At 44.2% G+C, this 22,110-nt stretch overlaps 2 protein-coding genes across 10 annotated transcripts in view; both read left to right on the top strand.

Annotated features, from left to right (window-relative positions):
* The window catches only part of apool (apolipoprotein O-like), a 353,684-nt gene that overhangs the window by 315,384 nt on the left and 16,190 nt on the right, over positions 1-22,110 (top strand). The window lies entirely within an intron of this gene.
* LOC140318324 (rho guanine nucleotide exchange factor 9) overlaps positions 1-22,110 on the top strand; it is a 42,486-nt gene that overhangs the window by 6,921 nt on the left and 13,455 nt on the right. For 3 of the 9 annotated variants that reach the window (XM_072396092.1, XM_072396089.1, XM_072396091.1), the window contains 5 exons: positions 443-569; positions 670-776; positions 18,971-19,150; positions 20,190-20,279; positions 21,262-21,462. In XM_072396092.1, the coding sequence (XP_072252193.1) occupies positions 443-569; positions 670-776; positions 18,971-19,150; positions 20,190-20,279; positions 21,262-21,462 (705 nt within the window). The other 6 variants (XM_072396090.1, XM_072396095.1, XM_072396093.1 and 3 more) reach the window with 6 other exon arrangements.

Below are 22,110 nucleotides of genomic sequence, written 5' to 3'. Positions count from 1 at the left end.
TTCCCTCATTCAGCTCCCTCTCTGTTTCCTTCCCTCCATCTCACCCCTGATTTCTTTGTGGCTTCTCTTTCTCCCTCCCTAACTCTCAGTCTTTTCCTGTGGCCAATTTTCTGCCTCATCGCTCCCATAAGCTTTACCTCTCATTGCCCTAACTCAGAGTCAGTTCATTTTAACCTGAGAGGAACGCCTGGTTGGCATGATGTATGGTCTCTCATGGTTTGCTGCGGGCCATGCACACCGGCCAGTGCACCAGAATAGACTTGCTGGATGTGAAATTCTTTAAATTCACTACAGAAAAGACGGACAAAGCGTAAGGTCTTTTTTTTTTTTTTTTTTAAATGTGAAGGGCAGGAGAGAGTGTGTGCGTGCGTATGTGAGTGTGTGAACTGGAGTTGCAGTTTATGGAATATAGGAGATGTCCTAACTCCTCAGTGCCCTCTAGGCCTTGTCTCGCCCCCCGGGTGTGTCACCACTAGAGCCCCCACACAGGGCGTCTCTGCAGCGGTGTCGCTCCCTGCCACTTCCCCCCAGCACTCTCATTGCCTTGGCACTGCTCCTGCCTCAGTCAGGTATTATTTCATGTTCTTCTTTGCATTAATATGTCGATTGTAGGCTGTTTTGGGTGTGTTACATTGCTCGTCTGATCGCCTGTGCGTGTCTGTCCTGCAGCCATGGGTCAGTCGTCATCGTCGGTGCGTCTGCGGTCCGGAGGTTCTGGAAGCTGCAGGAGGAGGAGACTGTTAAGACCTGGGTCAGAACCACTACAAGTCAACATAGTGAGTCAGACACGCCCCTCAAAGCTACACATAGCGTGTTAAATTTGTTCACCGCATGAATATAGGAGTACATGTCACATTAGAAAATTGTGTAGGAGTGTAACTGATAGATAGCTCATAGTGGCACCAATACTAGCAAGGCATCTGTGGTGGTTTCATCAGATAGCGAAGGAACAGATCCATATAGAGGGTGGCCATGTGGATTAATGTCATGCAACTCTCTTGGGGAATTACTCATCCGGAGATGGATGACCAAAAAATTTGTTTGCTTAAATGAACGAGTTCACATGCAGACATACTCACCGACCATCACTGCATTAATAACAGTTGAAACATTTCTGTATACTTTTGTATCTGTGTTGTTTTGTGCTCTGGGAATCATCTACAAAACGGCATCATTGTCAGCCGTGTAAAATTGTCTGCGGAGTGTGTCAGAGTAGTACTATACACAGAGTAAAAGTAGGCATCTCAGAGTCGATGCTTTGATGTGCAAGTGGCCTCAGGGGGACTCCAGTGGAAGGAGATGCAAAGTTTTTGGGGTTTTTTTAGGTATCACTGACAGAGTAGGGAACATTTCTGAGGATGTGTCCAGCCTCTGTATCTGTATCTGCAGCGGCCCGATGCACAGAACCCCCCCCCCCTGCATCTATTTTATTCCATCAGAGGTAGCTGATTCTCACCTTACAGGTTTGTTCATGGTGCCATTTGTTTCTTATTATTCTTACTGGCCTGTTATTGTTAGTAACGAGTAAAGACGATATCATTTTCACGTGCAAACATCACTGTGATTCACACAATTTTCATTCAAAGTTGGGCGGACATGTTTAGATATATGCGTGACGGAGGTATATTCCCACTTGATTGTTGATGCTCAGTGTAATTTAACAGTCTGTATACACAGCATCACAAATACATTTGGATTGATATCATATTTCCTGCAGCAGTTCTGAATTCAGACTATTTGTTGTCAGCGAGGCTGTAAATATATGAAGTACAAATAGCAGCCCATTGTCATAACAATCATCCTGCCTGTTCAGGCAGGAGGCTGGAGACTTACGAGCCCATACTGTAGCTTTTTATTGCTGACATATCTTTGGATCGAAATTAAGCAAACTGCGTCCTTGAGGAAATTTCAGCTTTGTTTCCAACTTTTTCTTGCCGATCTAAATAGTATTTGTTAACCGCTGCACGTTGTTGCTATGACACTTGGCTGGCTCCTGTTCAGCTTCTTGCTTCTATCTTTAGGCTGCCTTTTTAAGCATGAGCTAAATAGAGAAAGTGTGTGGGTGAAAGAGAGAAAAAGGGGTGGGAGCGAAGAGAGGAGAGATGCTCCCTTTGTCACGGCCCTCCCCTGGGGTAGGGAACATGGACACGTAACACTGGAAATGTCTTGTGTGTGTTTGGTGAGGGAGGTGAATTTGGAGCAGAATCCAATGCTGGGATTCAAATCGGAAAAGAGAATATATTTATGTTTGTAAGATATGTATTTTGTGAGGCTCATTGAAAGTAACAGAAAGAGAAAGATCAGCAGCAAATACATTTTTATTTATACACAGTGGCATGGCAACATTGCTAGACAATGTGGTCGTGGCGCAAGCAAATGGTTGAAAGCTGGACTTCCCGGGGCTGTCGTGGTTGGATTCGCTGTTTGTGGTACAGTGCAGGGTATGTTACAGTCTTGCTGTTATGATGACGGCTGGAGCCTAGAGGCCGCAGGCAGAGAAGGCATTCTCACTGCAGTGGATTAACTGCTAATGCTGACGCCTCTATTCTCCCTTTCATTTAAATGGATTTCTCCCCCAGTCACTCTACTCTGCCCTCCTTTCTCTTCTCCTTCTCAGTTCCCTCAATTTCTGTCCAGCACAGAGCTCTCCTTTCTTTCCCATCCCTCTCTCTTTGCCTCCTCCTCTGCCCTGTCTCATGCTCTCCTCCAACAAACTACGGCAATAGCAGGTTTTACTTCCCCTGCAGATGATCTTGTGTGTTGCTAATCTGCCCGGAACTCTGCTGTCAACTTGTCAACAAAGGGGGTTGTCTTATTAAGGGGCTTCGTGCAGATTAAGAGTTTCAACTGAGATCTCACATGATCAAGTTTGGGCCAGCCTCAAACTTTTGTGGTCGTAATCATATTATGCAATGGTATGTATTTATTATGAATGCATGAGTCAGCAGGAAGGGGCTAGTTGGCCAAGCAAGACCCCTGATGCATGTACTTCCACACATGAGGGGAGCAGTGTCGCTGTTTGGATGGTACGCCCTCTTCATAACACTCTGATACGAGCATGCACACAATTCTCACGCTCTTATGTTGGTATTCAGAAATAATCTGTCAGGATGTATGAGTCATTGCATTGACAACTTCATTATTTGGTGTGAAATGAATAGCACCAGCTTGTGATATCGCCGTCAAACACACTGTGTGTGTCGTTTCAACCCAGGCTTTATTTCAGTGAAACCACAGGAAAAGGTCTTCCTCGAAATAACTGCATGTACAGTTTGCACTGTGAACCACAGGCGCCCTAGAATCCTTCATCAGTGTTTATTCAGCATTGTTCACCTGCCAATGTGCTAACAGCAAACGCTGTTCAGAGTATGTGGTGAGCTCTGATAAATAGTTGTGCCCCTCACTGAATCGGAGCTGAATCCGAGGCTTACCTAGGCTGTCTCTTCCAAAGAATGGCTTTCTGTCTGTAAGGTGTGTGCGTGTGGTGCTGTGTATGTGGCCATGTGACTCCATGGTTACATTTATGCTGAGTGGGTTTCTATGTGTGCTCGGGTGAAAGAGATAGGCTGGGGACCTTTCTCTTATATAACTATAGAGAAGGATTCTTTTGCTTCTTACAAAAGCTGTTTTTTACTCCTCAGATGCCTGCACCCTCCCTGGGACTGGAACGGCAGTTCTCACTAGCGTATCCTGTTTTACAGCATCTCTCCATTATGCTCTGTATTTGTCAGATCATGCACCCCTGTGCATGCACAGACTTGTGCTTTGTGCAGCTCATATCTCACCAGGGCTCGTATATCTTACATTCCATCACTCACTCAAAGTATGTTATGCTGCTGTACAGTGCAGCACTGTGGGCTTATTATGTGAATGGATATGGTTTTATTGCAACAGACAGTGATTTGTGTCATGAGACTAGTTAAAACCAGAGATTTTAACTCCAACATTCAGTCATTGTAGTTTTTCCTGAATGATTTACCTTGATCATCAGTGTCCACTATCTGTGTAATACGTTGGTCATTTTATGGCTGTTTGACATGTCAATTTTGGAGATTCAGACTTTCTTCAGTCTTGAGTCAGCATGGTCATGTGATGGTAGGTACTGTCTGACAGTGCTGTCTTATCGCAGAAACCCCGCATGTAAAATGTGTTTAAATGCTCTTTTTCGAAGAAGTTTGGACTCTGTAAGCATGTATTATTACTACATAGAGGCCTCTTTTCTTCTTTAGCTTTTCACCTGACTCTAACAACAGCCTATACGCATTGTTGTGCAAGTTCACATTACAAAAGAACGAGTTCAAAGTTCAGTTCGCATAAATTAGAACTGAACTAGTTCATGATCAGTGCACCACTGGAAGTCCTGAACTGAGTTCACTGTCCCAAAAAGAAATGGTTCACTTTCGTTGCTTACTTCTCCTCTGAAGTAGCTTCCTTAAATGGAACGTAATGTTCTGGAGTAGAACATGTGCCCCGCGAGTAGATGCAGGCCCAGCTCTGTATTCATCTGTTTTATTATCATCAATTACATTTTTTAATATGGCCAATACAAAAGTTTAACTTACTTTGCAGGTGCTCTCCTCTGATTTTCTACTGCTCAAAGTCATCTATTAGGGCTTTCAAATTCAGCTGAATGATTCATAGCTGGCTTCTCAAACCTTTTCTTTTGGTATGCTGCGGAGGTGCGCCACACTCATCTATAACTACACATCTGTAATCGCCCCTAATGCAGTTGCATTCATTTTACATAAGGAATTTATGCTAAATTTATGGCATCCTCAGGCGCGCACACCTGCGGGCTGCATGCAGCCATTGCAATTTAGCACGACGCGTTCACTGTCGACAAAGATGCTGTTTGACGCGTAAGAGAGCACTGTTAAGTTAAAGATTAATGGAAAAAAACATTTGTGCTGCTCCTGAGCAAGTTTGTTTTAACACTGACTCTACAACATTGTGACCGCTGACAGGAAAAGTGAGTATCACCGCTCATCTTGTTACACCACCACCACCAAATGTTCTGTACCCAACACACTCGATGCCATCAGATGCTCACACTCACACTCTTTTGGTGGCAAAGGTGGCTCATGTCGTGCCAGTGATTAGTATTAAAGGGAGTCAGCCTTTTCCTGGATCTGTATCATTCATATGAGATAATAGAATATATTTTTGCAATAAATCGATGGGACACACAGTTCTCTCAGCAGCAAAGAAAGTCGTCAGAAGCTTACTTTTTATAGGTATCTATCTCTTATTTACATGAATATACATGTCTCTCTATTTGAATAGCTTTTCTGTTCAGAGATGGGATTAGTAAACCCACTCTGCACTGCAATTCATCCATGTCCAACATTTTTATGAGCTCAGGACAAACGTACTGACAATGAATCAAATGTCCAACAGGTTGCCTTTTTTTCTTTCTTTTCTTTTTTTCTGAACCATCTCTGACAGTCGGTCTGATTTCACTAAGTAGTCTGTTAAGTTTTTGTAATCTGAATGAAATTAGTAGATCCTGCCCTGCTCTTTTTAGCCTGTCATGAAATAATGAGACAGAAGCTAACTGCCTGCACAGTTTTTCTGCTAGTTGGAATGTATCCTGCAGGCCTGTGTGAACGATGAGCTAGATTTTTCTGGCAGCTGCCACTTCTTGTGTGCATTATTTAGCTTAACTTTCTCCCTCTGACCTCCCTGCTACACCACATGCGGCATCAGAGAGAACCTCCATCACATACACGTATTATGCAATCCCCTTTGCTCTTTGTACTTCTTCCTCATTCCCCCTCTCCCTGCACCTCCCTTCCTTTCTGACCCAAGAGCTTGCCACCCCCCTGTTTTCTCCTCCTCTCAGATCAGGTTTTCTCTCCCCCACTGTTTATTCTTTTTTTTCTATGTTCCCTCACCTTGCCTGCCCTCCCCTCGTCCGTTCCTCCCTCCGGGCATGTGAAAACACCTGCCTCCTGCAGCTTGTTGTGTGTGCGAGTTTTTTCGTTATCCATGCCCGGGAGATTATCAGATGGGCCCTGTGAAGTCTTTGATGGGAGGAGCTGACCCATCAACAAACTGGAAGATGCTGAGCAAAACCGAACGAATCTTCACCCAACTACAGAATCATCGCAGAGGTTTCCATTTTTCCTTTGTGTTCCGTTATTACACACAGTGATCACTCCACCTGTCTGTAAGTTTTTAGAACTGTTTATATTGAGTTACACGTTTACAGCTTCTGCTGTAGTGGACGTGACAGTTGATTGGAGTGGGTGAGTGGGCTCTTCATTGCCAAGCACTTCTCTCTCTGAGGATGCCTCGCCATTAATGTGACAGTAAAATCTAAATTTAGAGTATTTTATTCCTGAAGAGACACAGTGCAAACACCCAACAAACCCTGCATGCAAGTGCAGTCGGAAACCTCAGGAAGAAGGAAGACACCAGTCGCTTCGTACTTCCTAGTGTTTTGGGCCGCAGGTGGCAGAATGTGCTCTGATGAATAGTGACACTAGCGACAACCAGCACAGCACAAGTATACTCGAGCAGTGCTGATTTAGGCAGCCAACTAAATCTTAGCAGAGGCCATTTGAGTGCATCTCTCGTGCCGCAGCTGGGGTCTCAAATGACCAATTGTTATTGTTATTTGAGGATGCCCTGGCTCAGATTTTGAAGATAAACAGTTGATTGTATTTTCGACACTGCTCCCTACTTTTTTAGCTCCGTGTTTGGAGAGTTCGTTCTAGCAGAAGCATGTTTCATTTTTATGGGAAACTCAACAGAAATTTAAATTTTAATCAGATTTGAGGTTCCACCTTCGGTGTCCACCCCACTAAGGGGCTGTGGGATGCCTTCACTCCACAAAGGTTGTAAGAATTAGAAATGCATTTTTACAAAATCATAACACAACGATCAAATGTCTTTATGACACTGCTGAGGCACACTGGCTCTGTGTTTTATGGAATTGCCTGAAATAAAAGAATTCTGATGGAGTGCATCAACAACAAAGTGCAAACAGCTGACTGGTGATTTTTTTTTCTTCTTTTTTTACCCATCCACACAACAACGACATTAACAAGCAGATGCAGGATACTAAATCAAATAACGTGCAGTGGGAAGATGCTCTTAATATGTAAACTAAAGGTTCAGAGAAAAGTTCAAACGGGAGCCACACCGAAACAGTCCGGTGGCACTGTGTGTTCGTCTTTTTAATTAAGTCTCATTTTACTGATGTTGCTGGTCATTGTCAAAGAGTCAATGTTGAAGAGCTTGGAGCTCTACGCTTTCAGAGTTGGAGTCGTGGAATACCTCGCCTATGAAGGTGAGCTGAATCACCTTCAAGCTCATTGAGTGTCCAAAAAAAAAACCATGAGAACGAATGCAAAAAAGTTTGAGTTTGAGTGTCAGAAGATGCATCCAGATTGGCAAAACATGTAGTTCCAGATCATTCTCCCTTACGCTATTCTTCATAATCTTTCAAATAATTGTTTCATGTGTGGGGAAATGTGAGCGATGGAAACTGTAGCCAGGAGCCAGCTCTATATCGGCAAACAGTGGCAGTTTGACTAAGTGCGTTAACTGTCAGAAGGATGTTTAATTTAGGATCAGGGGAGAAAGTTTTCTTGTAGTTCTTTGCATTGTGTGCTGTCAGCCGTTAGTGCCACCACTACACAGAGTAGCACGGAAATCATCAAAGTGTAGAAAACAAGTGAGGTGTCTTAAAGTAGCTTCCGCCTCTAATGCAGTGTCTCCTCTGCAAGCTTGTCTTCAGATCTTTTCGTTTCTCGGGAGACATTGCATACCCTAAGTTTATGTAGTCTAGATTCAAAGACTCTCCCTCTTCCAATCAGCTATAGTTATAACAATCCACTGAGTTATAGAGTCTCACGAGGGGCTGACACAAAGAACACAGTCGGAGGGTAGATTCATCTTGTTCTACAGTCTGCAGAACACGCATATATTGCTCTGATTTCTCATTAAAAAATCATTCATTTTCGCTGCCCCCGTAGCAATTACATGAAGGAGTTGGAATATTGAAGCTATTTGGTCTTGGAATGCGGTAATATCTCTTGTGTTAAATAGCATTTAGCCATGATTTCGCCACCCTACTTGGCAGGACCTCCCTTGTCATTCTCATCTGTCTTACTCTGCTTCTCAGCTCTTTCAATGCTCTGACCCACTGACTTGACTTTGCACTAAAAGCCAAATAGAGCTGAACGAATAAACAGCTGATGACCGAACAATGGTGACAAAACTGCGTTCAGAAAAAGTCCGGCGGTTTATTTTTAGGGCGCTTTGTGGCTGGAAGGCCTGGGAGGAAGCAGGAAGTCAATGTGGTTGCCGTGGGGATGGGAGGAGAAGAAAAGAATTGGAGCAGACTGGAGGGGAAATGGGTGTGGTGGGCTTTGCCTCCCATTAGCCGAATACCAACTGACCACAAACAGATTTATTTGCTAGCACAGAAACTGGTCTTATTCAGGCAAAGCATTTTCTAAAGATGTAGCTACTCCGTTACAGGCCGATTAGTTCAGAGCTGACCTCAAGACTGAACTGAACTAAAGACCATCTCAAAGAGCTGATCTTGGATCAGAAAAAGGTCAGTGCTCTCTTTATTTAGCCGGCTGCCTTGTAGAATTCTGCCTCTTCATTAAAGTTCTGCAAAATCCAACAGTTTCAGAGAAAGTTTTAATTCAGACATGAGATGTTTCATGAATTCAACTTAGAGGGTTTGATGCGTGCACATGTAACTGGTGTTGGAATCAAGCCAATGCTTAAAAACCAAGGAACATTTCCATCTCGGGGTGAGCTGTGCGTGTCAGCATGGCAGTAACTGACCAAAGCAGTGTTGTTGCAAACAAATGCCTCCTTAAATAGCCAAACTTCCTGCCTACATACTACAAGGTTTCACTAACTATCACGAGTGTTTTTTTTCCCCAGGGTCATGAATTGAAAATAAGTTCCCCGTGACATCATCCTATTTTGGTAGTAATACACCAGCCTTTTTTTTTTCCAAGGAGGATGGTTTGTACTCACATTTGTAGTATTGATTACCAGGATACTGCGACCCACTCCAGGTCTGGAGGGAGTCCAAAGCAATGACATCAGAATGGCCTCTGTTAGCTGTGCAGTATCTGCCCCCTTTGGCTGAATCTGGACCATAGTATCCTATTTCCGCTGGGGAAGTTCTCCTGGGACAAGATGTCCCAAGCAAAGCCTGAGTTTACAGCTGCTCATGTGGAACAGGTTCAGGAGTCTTTTTTTTTTTTTTTCAAATAAGGGTGTGAAGATGTGCAGGACGAGATAATGTCAGTTTGATGGAGGCGGCTACAGTAATGAGCATCTCAGGCTTTAGTGATGAAGGCATTACAAACAAACTATAACCAAAGTTGATTATACACCGAAGGCTGCTGTGTAAAATGTAAATAAGATGCAGAATGCAATGATTTGCAGATTTCATGAACCATTATTTTATTCTCAATAGAACGTACAAAAACAGAAAGTGAGACGTTTTACTATTTTATGAAGAATATTGGCTCATCTTAAATTTGATGGGAGCAACACATCTCAAAAAAGAAGAAATGTTGGGACAGGGCCCTGTTTACCACTATGTAGCATCCCCTCTTCCTTTAACAACAGTCTGTAAACCTCTGGGAGCAGAGTGTGGACCAGTGTCTGTTCCCTTTTGGTGAGGAATGCTGTCCCATTCTTGTCTGATACAGGGAACCTAGCTGCTCAGCAGTCCTGGGTCTACTTTGTCATATTTTACATTTCACGATGCCAAATGTCTCAAACTTGTGAAGGCGATTTGCACCGATAAGCACTAATGCACTCCTGTACCATCAGAGATGCAGGCTTTGAACTGAGCACTGATTACAAACCAGATGGTCCCCCCCCTCTTTAGTCCGGAGGTTATGACGTGATGTGATGATTCGAAATCTGATTTCATTAACATTTCAAACAGCGTCTCAGCTTTTTGGGAATAGGGCTTGCTAGCTGTGTAGCTGTTAGCTCTATTATTTTATTATGTATGTAATATGTTAGTGGGATTATGTTAGAAACAGTCAAACAACAGCAACAGGATGCTTTAAGCGTTAACCTGACATTGATAAAATGCCTCATAATGACACATCTGTGCTTTTTCAGCACCCAGTGTACATGGAAGTCAAGGAAGTTTAATTCAAGGCTTATTTAACACACGAATCTCTGCTAGTGGGCGAAATTCTGCTGTACATACCTACTCTCCCTCTCTTCTGTATATGTATGAGTATATTAGCATTTGGTGTCTGTGCAGATTTAGACTTTCAGATGTGACCTTTGTTGTCTAAATGTCAGGGAGATTGGAGAGGGAGCCCACAGAGGTAGGACAGGCTTATGTAATCTGCTCACTGAGTCTCACACACACGCACACTAAAGCACAGATGAGGGGTGGGGGGGTGGGAAGCATGTTTGAGAACGGTTGTCATATCTCAGCTGTGATGCACCGTGCTGCTCTTTTCTCACTGAAAGCCTGGCTTTCAGGAGCCGTCGCTTTTATCAGCATGCATGTGCAGAAAGTGCCCTGGAAATTATTTATGGCTTTAAAAATACTGATATATTGCGCTCCTTTGGTGTTATTCTTTTGAACTTCTTCTGAGGTCCTTTTTTTTTTTTTCCCCCCATTCTGGAACTCTCAGGTGAATGTGAAGAGTATACTTTTTAGTGTATAGTTAGATGGTTGGAGATGGCTGGTTTGGGCGTGTGGGGCCTAAACTGTAGCTTCATTATTCTCTTTCAAGACTTCATCCCGATTGTGTTGTTTCCTTTTCGTGATCTGCCAACACTGATAGCGTCCGATCAACAGGACAAGTGCGACAAGCCTGCGCTGGGCTCATGTGTAACACAGTGTCCACTGTAAGTATTGCTGTAAAAATGAAAGCCAAGGCAGTGATGTGCATGCCAATGGCTAAAATGTGCATCAGATGGGAGCCGGGGGCCATTTTGTCCTTTCACCCGCAACACTGGGCCTTAAAGGGGCCCTGCAAAGAAAATGTGGTGACAACCAAAAGCTTTCTTGCTTTAGGTTTTAAAAGGCTGCTCTGAAATGTTTGCACATCACTCCGCTCTGTTGTTACAGTTGATTCCAACAGCATAGTCTTTGTGGGGATAAAACTTCCAGAGAATCTTTCTCGGAACACCCCTCAAGTTTGATCTACTTTGCCAACATTCATAAATTTTCTCGGTATGTTCCAAACACTCGTGCTGTTTCCAAAAGATGCAAACCCACAACTGTACTTGTAGATGCAGGCCCTGAGCCTGAGAAAAGTCAGCTAAGATAGCAAGAAATGCCATCTTTGAGCATGAATGAACAGCTGTGTGAATGGTTTGAGGAGTTCTTTCTGATACTTCAATTCAAAACCAATGTACCACTGGTTTTCTCAGCACGTGTGATAGTCTGTCTGATAGTCACCGTGTCTGTTAGTTGTCCCTGTTGTCTGTGCAAGTGTGTGTCATCATGTTTTTCTAGGTCAAGGGTGTGACATGATTGCTGCATTATGGCACAGACATCTTGTTGGTGATTTAAAAGTGTGATCCACAATATGAGCCTGTTCACAGAAAGCCTGGGACAAAAAACGGGATGCAAATCACCTCACATCCATATTTGAATAAAAATAGTACAAATACGACATGTCAGATGTTAAAAAATGGCAAATTTTGCACGCAACCTGTCAAACTTAATCACAGCTGATGCAGTTAATTGGCATCAGGTGAAGAATTTTTTATATTTTTCACACTGTCACGACCTTTATGGTGAGGGTTGTAAGCACTGTGCAAACCTCAGTGCTCCTGAATTTACACTGAAAGTTATTGAGGTGATAAATGTCACGTCCTGCCGCAGTTACACTCCTGCCATGTTCAGGATTTCAGTCCTATTCAGTTCAAATCAGTCATTTTTTAATATAGAAGACAGGTTCCAGTTCAATTCAGTCGTATTCAATATAAGAGAAAATGTTATGCTGCCGAAAAAAAAAAATCCCCAAGTTCTGAGTGAACTCACAGTGAAAGGTGGAGAAGAAGAAGAACTTCCTTTCAAGGGGAAGAGGTTTCAAGCAGAACCAGACTTGGGCAGGGCGGCTCGGAGGATGAGAGGATGGAACAGAGACATAAACGAGCACAGAAACACCAGGCCACGGATACCTGCTGCGGCAAAGAAAAAAGGAGTAATTTTTCTCTAAAAGGAAAGTTTTTCATTCTGATTGTCAAGGCAGAGAGGGTAACTGCATCCGGCTCACTACTTGCACACACTTCTCCTGCTCGGCATCCGCCTCCTAACATCTGTATGAAATTCCAGCTGACACCTACCACCAACATACCTCAACATAATGGAGTCATCTTGCAAAAGAAACTGTTTGTAGCTGAAGGCAGAGATGGACAAGAATGCCTGGGTCTTCCTTACATAATTGCATGCAGCATTTAGCTGAATCTGACGCACATAAGAAAGGATTTGGCAGTGGATGCGCTCTGTGCTAACTGAAAAATAAATGAGTATACTCTGTACACGCTGCACTACACCAGTGGGAGGGCAATTCCCACTGGCAAACACCACGGAAGGTTGCCTCTATTGGTCCATACCAGTGAGGACATTTCTCTGATGCTGCATTATGTATGCCAATCCATGTTTATTTATAAAATCCATACATGCGCGATATATATTTGTCCCCACTGAGAATCGTCTTGACGAGATGTATTAAATGCCCTTCTATTTCGATGCTGTAAAACGTGATGAAATGTTTTACAAACTGATGTGCGAAACAGCATTTTTGGAGCTGGTTAAGAAGGAATGTCCCTTCCTTATTTCCAGAAATATTTCCACAGCAAGGTTTTGATTTCGGATGGGTTTACTCTCTTTGTTCGTATCGTCACTCTCCCCTTACCCCTTACCTTCTGGTTTTTGAATCTCACTGGGAAGTCGAATAGAAAGGCAGCGGGGGCCTGTGAGCCTGGATCCTGGATCCTCACCTGCGTCCGCTTCAGAAAGTGCTGGAAGATTATTTTAGAAGTATACGTCTGTGGTACTTTGCATTTAGTCAGAGTACTCCCACTATATACACACTGGACTTACCTTGACAATAATGTTATGAGATGTGATAACTGGCTGATGTGCTGATTTAAAATAAATGCATAAAAAAAAAACTACATTCCTATCTTTGAACCATTTGAACATTTGGTGAAGCCTCGGGATTTGGGAGAGGCCTGCCTTAGTGATGTCTGTCTGTTGCACCAGTGATAGCACAGTGTCAGTTTTGTTGATTATCACATCAGCTGAGCATACTGTATCTGATTAATGTGCTGCCACAGATAAGATTGGCATAAAGGCTGACATCATGCCGATGAAACGATAAGATGGAGATCACTTTGAGGAACACGCATCCATTATTTTTACATTTGTTCTCCTCCAGCTGTTAATGATAAATGATAAATCACCACCGTGATATTTTTAGATGGGGTGAGAGATGAATGAGGTTATGATTCTGGTCTCGGTGGTAGTCAGAAAGGGGGGCTGGCTGTGCCCCTCCCCCGACTGTAGGTGATGGCTGAGGCCGGTGGTCCAGCAGTAGAGCGCTGATCACTACAGGACCGCCTCTCAGGCTCATCTTCCTGGTCCCCGCTCACCGGAAGGCAGCTCGGCAGCTGCGAACAGCCTGCGCTCAGCCTCTCTCTTGTTTGCTTTGAGAATCTATTGGCCTGACAGTTGGTCGGTGTAAGGGAAGAGGCGAAACACCGGCAGGTGTTGACTAGCGGGGAGAAATCGCGGTGCAGACTGATGACGGAGATGATGGTGAGGATGATGCATCTCTTCCCGTGCCTTTATGAATTGCATCGCGTACTCGTGTGAAGAGACTTAGGGACATCTTTTTTTCCTTTTAGTTCTTTTTTTTCTTCCCCCCTATTCCTTGCCCATCGATTATGGTGGATTTCTCGGTCGCTTTGAAGCGACGCGTCTAGACGGGGGAGCTGAAAACACGCCGTAACAGAGAGCCCATCTCAGCATCGGCCCGCAGCGCTGCGCCATGGCCTTGGATGTCCAGACTTGCGCGGTGTTTACGGTGATCGCGGTTCTGGTGCTTGTGAACGTGCTGTTGATGTTCATCCTCGGTACTCGTTAATGGATCTGCGCTTGGGGCCCGGTTCGCAGCGCACCACGCTTTCGTACAGAAGAGGAGAGAAAAGCGGTGCGCGTTGGTCGAGAGCGGGGACACCCGGCGCTCCATCACGGCTACGCGTTGAAATGAATGACGTTGGTACAACATAATGTATTTCTGTCCCCCCCCTCCCCAATCCTTCGTTATGTCTTGTGTCCTCTCACCGTTTGTGATAGCTACTGTTGTTTAGTGGTGGTTGTAGTTGTGCTGATACAGATCTGTGATGCTCCTACCCTCTATGTGGTGAATGATAATTCATACTCCGCGTTTATAGCCTAAATATTGTCCTCCCCCTCCACGTCGATCTCCCTCTCCCCCATGTTGTATATTGTGGATTGTACGCATTGGTCCATTATAATCTGTGGTGATTAGATTTTTAAAGTGAAAATGAATCTGATGGTGTGTCTTCTTTTTTTTTTTTTCTTTTTTTCTTTAATCACATCCTACTGCTGCGTCAGGACTTGTTTTTCTTTGGTGATTCACTGTAGCCACATCCACAATATGGCAGCTAATAGCTGTGCAGTGATCCCTCTCCAGAAGTTAACGTGATATTTGTAGCAAATAGCGGTGCAAGTGAGAGGTCTGCGCTGCTGTTCACAGGCTCTAGGGGATCATTGTGATCTCAGCTGAGCAGTAACAGACAGCAGGCAGAGGGCTAGGCCTAATAACGGAGGGCCTCCATCACTCCAGGTTTCCCCCATTTTAGATTCAGCTAAACTCAGCTCCCATTTCACAGCCCCACAATATTCCCATTTCTCCATTTGTGCACAACTTGTCCGCGTTGTACCCGTTTTTAACCTCATTATGTAAGGATTATTAAAACGTGGGACTGGATGGGAACATTTCTTTCAGACAAAATGTCCTCTAAGTGAAAAAGCCTGTCAGGTGGAGATGACCCCAAAAAGAAAAAGGAAAAAAAAACACCTTTCTCCTTTTCTCGTAGTGGCATAGTGTAATAAATGGTTGAGGCAGGTGTCATTAATGTTGAATGAATGTCAGAAATAGATATGCTAAAAGCCTGTCCCAGAGCCGTCCATGGCAGTCCTATTTATAGAGAAAGACTGGCTGGGATTGTTTGAAGACTCTGTATGTGCTCACCAACACTCAAAGCAAAGTGCCGGCGTCTTTTCTGTGTGTGGAGTTGAGTGGTAAATGTTGTATCCCTAGAAAGAGATGTTTGGCAGCTTCTTATTATGAACACAGATACTTCCATCACATGCCATGGCATGTGGACTGGTGTTGTCATCACTCTGGCACGGCGCATAAACATCCTCCCGAGCAGAGACCCCACAGGACTGTAAATTCTAACATATAATTGTAACGTCACAAGTTCATCATTTGAACACTGCAGTGGTTATGGCTAGCACTCAGAACTCAGTCCTGCTTATAGACCTGTGTTCACATGTGAGCATGCCAAGTCGTGTGTGAGAGATGGTCTTGAGTGGGTGTTGTGTGTTGTGTTCCTCTTTGACTTGGATTCTCCCCACACGTCCCAAGGGTTCACACATCTGTAATTCCTCCTGGGCAGGTACCCTCTAATAGAGTTCTGGTTTATGCCGCGCAGTCAGGGGTGTCAATGTGCAAATGGTGTGTGCGAGTGAGACAACAGTTACGTGTGAGGAGGTGCGTGTATTTCTCACCGGTTTTAGGCAGAGCATCTTTGATTGGCTCCCAGACTCGGGGTATAAGTGTATTACATAACAGGGTTGGCAGACACAGGGAGGACGGACCGGTAGACTCGCTCGGTGCGTCGGAAAGAGAAACCTCTTTCTGGAATACGGCATCTTGTTACTCCACTTCTCAGGCTCAGCTCTTGCGGGAGGACCGTTGCCTCGACAACTTCCGAAAGGGATTCAATTATCATGATTGTATGAACCGGACTTCTCCATGCATACACTTTCTGAACAGTTACATGCTACAAACATGGTAAGGCTGGCTAAAGGTGTGTGTATGTGTGTGTTTGCTCAGGGATGCTATAGGTGCTTTGGTGCAGCTGTGCTGTGGCTCGAGACAGGAGGATGTTGGAATGCAGTGGATCTGCCAGTGCAGTGAATGCTGATGTGTTGTGCTGCAAAGATGATACAAGCGAGGGAATCAGCTTTCTATTCTTACATGTTTCCTTTTACAGGCTTCGTGTCTGTGCTTGAACAGGAATCAGAAAGCGTTGTCATGAACATCTGCGTGTCGGAATAGATTCCTCTGCATCCATTTGCATTGACCCAAATACAGCTTTTGCGGTTGAATTACTAATGTTTAACCCTACTGTTTTTTGATGTTGTAACTGCAGTGTAACCATAACGATGACACGGGCCATTTGAGCTGCTCGACAAACGGGTGATGATGGTTATGATGAGAGGCACCTCTCTCTGTTTGCGTGTGTGTTTACTGTGTGCCATTTGATCAAGCTAGGTGTGGGGCTTTGCTGAGGGAGGATTGAGGAAGATTGATTATGTAATGCTTTTAATTTATTCAGACATGTGGAGGGAAAAAGGGATGCAGTATATTGGAGAGGGCAGTACTGATCTCATTTGGGAGATGGAGAGATGAGGCAAAGGAGAGAACAGAAGGGGGAGGAAACATTTAGCTGTGAATGGATCTCTGGCTTTCCTTTGCTCTTTCTGTATGTTGTCGGTTTGATGGAGAACAGAGACACTGTGCTTATAGTGAGTGGGGTTGACAGTGGGGCAGTGCTGGAGGGAGGATGGTAGCTGGAAGGGCAAGAAGCAAACCTGACCTCAGTTTCAAGAGGTAATGTGTTCTATGGGCTGTTCTGTGGCGCTTTTTCCGACTGAGGTCCTTGTATCAGATGGTGGCAGTCAGGTTGAACTGATTGAGCTTCCGCTTGTTGTTTTTTTTTTCGACACATATTTGTGAGAAAGGGGATTTTAGATGAAATTAGTTTCCCTGGATAAACTGTCATTTTCTAAAAATGCTTTTGAGTCCTATTGATTGGTCCTGTTTCCATGGCAGCATGACACATGTTTTTGCAGTAATCCTCCTCTACTCCTCTGTTGGAGAGCTTTTAAACATAAGCGAAGATAAGAGACACCCCACTCAGCGGACACTCTTTGTGTGCGACCACACTCCCAAATTTGGAAATATTCTGGTGCATCCTCAAGTGTCCTTGCCTCATCCCATCATCTTGTCAATACCAGTGAAGCATCCTCATCTGTCACCATGACGACGGCTGTTCTTTGCCTTCCAGGCATGGACGTCCCTCCTTGTGTTCACTCCCCTGGCCTGATTGGCTTATGTTCCCTGTAGCTGTCTCAGTGAGCCATCGGGGAAGTGGGCTTGTGTGCAGGCTGAAGGGCCAGCGTAGCTGCTGAGTCTGAGAGCTTAGATCCTCACGGGGTGTTGGGATGAGTACGAGCAAACACACACACTCGCATGATCTGCAGTTTCTAGTGGAAATTATTTTTTCCTTTTTTTTTTTTAAGCTGCATAAGCAGGAAGATATGAAAGAATTTAGATCTAGAAAAATGAGCTGGCCGGACAAAGGTTTCGTTATTCCGTGGTTATAAGAAGTGAAATGATAAGTGAAAACAAAACACAGTTTGCTCAATTAAAAGAAGGGCCTGAAAAGAGTCATTTCATATCCATCCATCTGGCATCCCTGTCTCCAGGTCTTTGGTAACACCTTACCTGGAGCTTAAGCATCGCCTGTCAGGCTTGGTTAGCCCTGGCTGCTCTGCCCACAGCCCCGGGGAGTGGATGCATGGTTAACTGTGGACTGCAGAATGCTGATGAACACTGCTGTGGAGAGAACGGTTTAAATGAACAGTTGGAAATGTGCCACAGAGGCTTACACGGGGTTACCGCACACATGGATGGAAGTGCGGCTGCAGTTGTGCATATCTGCATGGCTGTGTAGGTGTCAGGGCAACAAAGCTACGTCGTCAGTGTGATGGATGGTGAAGCTGTGGATTGATGATGTCAGACTCGGGTGTCTCTCAAGAACATTGTCAGCGGTCTCTCGTCCTTTAATGAGAACAACCTTTAGCCTCTCCAGATCCTCTGAAGAATACTCATCACCCTCCCGGCTTCGGTGGCCTTACTATGGCCGGTTTCTGCACGTCGTGTAGTGCTCCGCTCGTCTGTGTGTTTACACAGCTTTTCAGCGCGACTGTTTATTTTCCACGTTGCTTGATGTCCACATTATTTATTCATGATTTAAAAATCAATAGACAAAATCTGATGAGTCATCCATCCATGTTTTTTGTGCCGCAAATGAAACGAGCCTCGGTGCGAGCATGAAGGAGCGAAGATTATCCCTTCACTCTGTTTGCCCAGCATTTATATTATATTGACACATGTAATTATTATAATGTTGTAATGGGCCAATTACGTCCCTGTGTGAAGACTTGTGTGGTGCCTCTAAACGCAGTGTTGTTTATCCACTGATGGCTCTGCCTATTTTGTGTTGTTGTATTTGTTCTGTTGTATTGTGGGCAGTGTTGGCTATTGTGTCGCTCCATTTGCATTGCAATGCCTAAACTGCTAGAAGGCCCTGGCTTTGAGGGTGTGTATTTGCATCCATTAGTAATCTGAGTGGGTTTAGCAACAAGGATTCACACAAACTGAGGCCAAAATTAGGCGTCATATTGTCTTAAAGTTAGTTGATTTATCTATTGTTTTGAATCGAGCAAGTCTATTTATTATTGATAAGCATCTGCGTGTGTACAGTTCACTCCTGTTTCATCGTTGTTCCCACAGGAGTGGCTTCATGCTGTTAGAATAAAGCACAAGCAAATACTTTCTTTCCCTACATTGTTTTTCTTTTTCTTTTTTTCTTTTCTTTTTTTTCTCCTTTGCAGTTGATAAGTGGAGGTTCAATCGTCAACGCTGAGGCAGTATGGGACCATGTGACCATGGCGGATCGGGAGTTGGCATTTAAGGCCGGTGACGTCATCAAGGTGCTGGACGCCTCCAACAAGGACTGGTGGTGGGGCCAGATTGATGAGGAGGAAGGATGGTTCCCTGCCAGCTTTGTACGGGTGAGTTAGGTGCAGCTATGGCTGGCCACTGCCCAAAGACACAACAGACACCCGAAGACACACAGAAACGGTGGCACATGAGCATACACACATGCACCATTACACTGTCACACACACAAACACGCATCCTTATTTTAATGATACATAACACCCAAGAGATTAGAGAACAGTTAGCTAAGCGCCTTTATTGGGCATTCAGGGACGATGAAACAAAGATGCTAATGACTCCCCCCACCCCTTTTAGCTTGGCTTCACCTTCAACTCGTGCCCCTGGTGAAATTAGATTAACAGCAGCTTCACATTATGTTGTGGTTACATTATATCTCCTCCTTCAACTGCATTAACACACAAGTCTGGTGCGACTACTGCATGATAGTTTTTTTACTTCTTTTATGACGACGTTTTTTTCCCACCTCTGTTGGACACTGGACCCTGACTGCACAGAATATACTCACATTCTGACACCAGAGCGTGTGGTTTTTTTGCTTGTTTTTTCTTTAATTGAACTGTTGAAAGAGTAAAGTGTCTTTGAACTCAAACTTAAAGGCATAGATCTGCAAGTATGATTGGGAGTCAATCATAGTCCATTTGGATAGTCACATGGCAACTTGAGATATGCATTGTACATAAAAGGAGAATGGAGATATCTTGCATCCAGTAATTATGCTTAAGAATTGCAAAACCATTTGCAAATTTCAGTGAGGAAGGAGAGGCATAGACATCATTTTAAGAATTTCTGTGCAGGTAATTGGGTATTTTTATGTAAATATCATATCAAAGAAATTATTATTCTAAGCAGAGTTCTTTTGTATGTCTTTGAACATGCCCGGAGGGACTCTTTATCCTAATGAGGGCAGAGTTAGCTTTCCTGCTGTAGGTGGAGACCTCCCACTGTAGAACCCACCCCCCTCCAGACACTTCTCATGGCCATTCCCACCTGTCCACCCTTCCATATTCACTCCTGAGAGGCCAGGGCAGACAGGCTGACTGACTGTCAACCAAAAAGTATCTTTCTGTTCTGTCATTCTCTCTCTCCAAGGTGGAACCCCACCCTCCTCAGCCCCAAACAAAACAGGTTTTCTATATCAACCCCATAGCAACTCCACGGTTCCAAAACACCACGTCAAAGGTGCGTTCTCCCAGCTTCATCTACCCATCCAGCCTGCCCCCCCGCTCACCCACCCGCTCCAGTCTGTCCACGCAACGTACCCTCGACATTAACCCAAACATTAATGTGCCCATGACGTTATCACATCATTCCTCAAAGGGGTCGATAGAGAGGCAGAACTGATGAGTCAAGAGTAAAGATTATGTGAAAAGCCCTCTTAATGGCCAAAAGTGAAATTCTACATATGTGTTCACATTTGGACTGATCTTTCTTGTTAACGGTTAGTTGCTTTTTCATAGATGAATCTTTTTCCTCAGTACACTATTTACTATTGACTCTGAGTATTTTTCAGTCTTAACGCTGCGCTACCAGTTCTCGTCTGCAGTCAGCGCTCTACCACCTGTCACTCTGCTTGTCTGTGGCGCTACATTTCCCATCTTGTGTTTGGCATTCTACCCGTCGGTTCTTTGATGTTCTCTTGGCAAACTGTGTGTCATCAGGTGTTGGCTTCTGGGCATCTGAGACCACGCTCACTTTGGCCCCTTCGATGAGCGAGAGTGGAATAAGCCTGTGTGTGTGTGTGTGTGTGTTGGTGAGTGCATGCTTGAGGTGAGGCGTGCGTATGCGTAATAGGGGAAGTTTTGTGAGTCACACACAAGGCTGAAGTTGGGCATTGAACATCCTCAGTCTCAGAAAAGGCTTTTTATACTCAGGAGTGTGTTTAGCTGTTTGTCCCTCACTTTTTTGAGTCTTAGTCATCCTTCAAACTATCAGAGACCCTTTAAATAAATCACTGTGTGTGAGGGATGAGTTCACATATTTGGTGTGTGTGCTGTTTTTTGGGAGCGTGTTAGAACAAAGGATTTTATCATATTAATGCCCAGTAACAAAAAAAAAAGATGATGATTATACATGAATCTGTTCACTAAAAGTTTCCGTAAGGGTGCACAGTTCTTATCATAAGCTTTGTGTGTCGGTGTGTTTGGAATATATTTGTCCTCAGCTTTGGGTGAATCAGGAGGACGGTGGAGGGGAGCCATCCGAGGGGACCAGCGAGGTGCAGAATGGGCACCTGGATCCAACCAATGACTGCCTGTGTCTGGGCTCACCCCTCCAAAACCGAGACCAGATGAGGGCTAACGTCATCAATGAGATCATGAGCACGGAGAGACACTACATTAAACACCTCAAGGACATCTGTGAGGTAGTAAACATGTGCACACATCCGCCAACGCACACACATTACTCTGCTTCACTGTTCCGGGATGCACCTCGCCACCTTCAGTAACAGCCGCACCGGTAGTGCATTGTATGAAGGGAAATGAACTGAAACCAGAGTAGGAGACAAAGCAGCATTTTTCATGCTACACAACATTCTGCAGGTTTGCAACACTCCCACATTCACACTTTTATTAGGATTGAAAAAGAATGACTAGCTAGAATTCACACAAAATGGATTAAATAAAGCTTTGCCAGTTTTTATACAAGTTTGTTTAATCTGAATAAACCCCTGTAAATCTGTATATAATCATTGGAAATTACTGTGCCTTTGTCAGCAGATATGATCTGCTGCATTTAAGGAAATGTATCATTTCAGTAATTTCAGAGCTAAAGTCTTTTCACTGTTCTTCACAAATGTGCGAATGTGGAATAATTGTGAATCCTTGTAGCACAGTAACATGCAAGCGTGGTTTGTGTTAAATGGGATGTAGTATTATAGCAAGATGGTGAGTTTGACAGAGTTACTGATTATTGTGACTTGGTGATCAGTGATGGCATTCACACAACAGTTTGTGAATGATTTACAGAAAGTAAATCAAAAGTAAAGGAAGCAGCGGAACATGATACTTAG

The sequence above is a fragment of the Leuresthes tenuis genome, unplaced genomic scaffold (genome assembly GCF_036924035.1).
Source record: "Leuresthes tenuis unplaced genomic scaffold, fLeuTen1.0.hap1 SCAF_11, whole genome shotgun sequence".
In the NCBI taxonomy this organism is placed as follows: Eukaryota; Metazoa; Chordata; class Actinopteri; order Atheriniformes; family Atherinopsidae; genus Leuresthes; species Leuresthes tenuis.
Note: the sequence above shows the minus strand (reverse complement) of the source record. Positions and strands in the feature narration are given on the sequence as shown.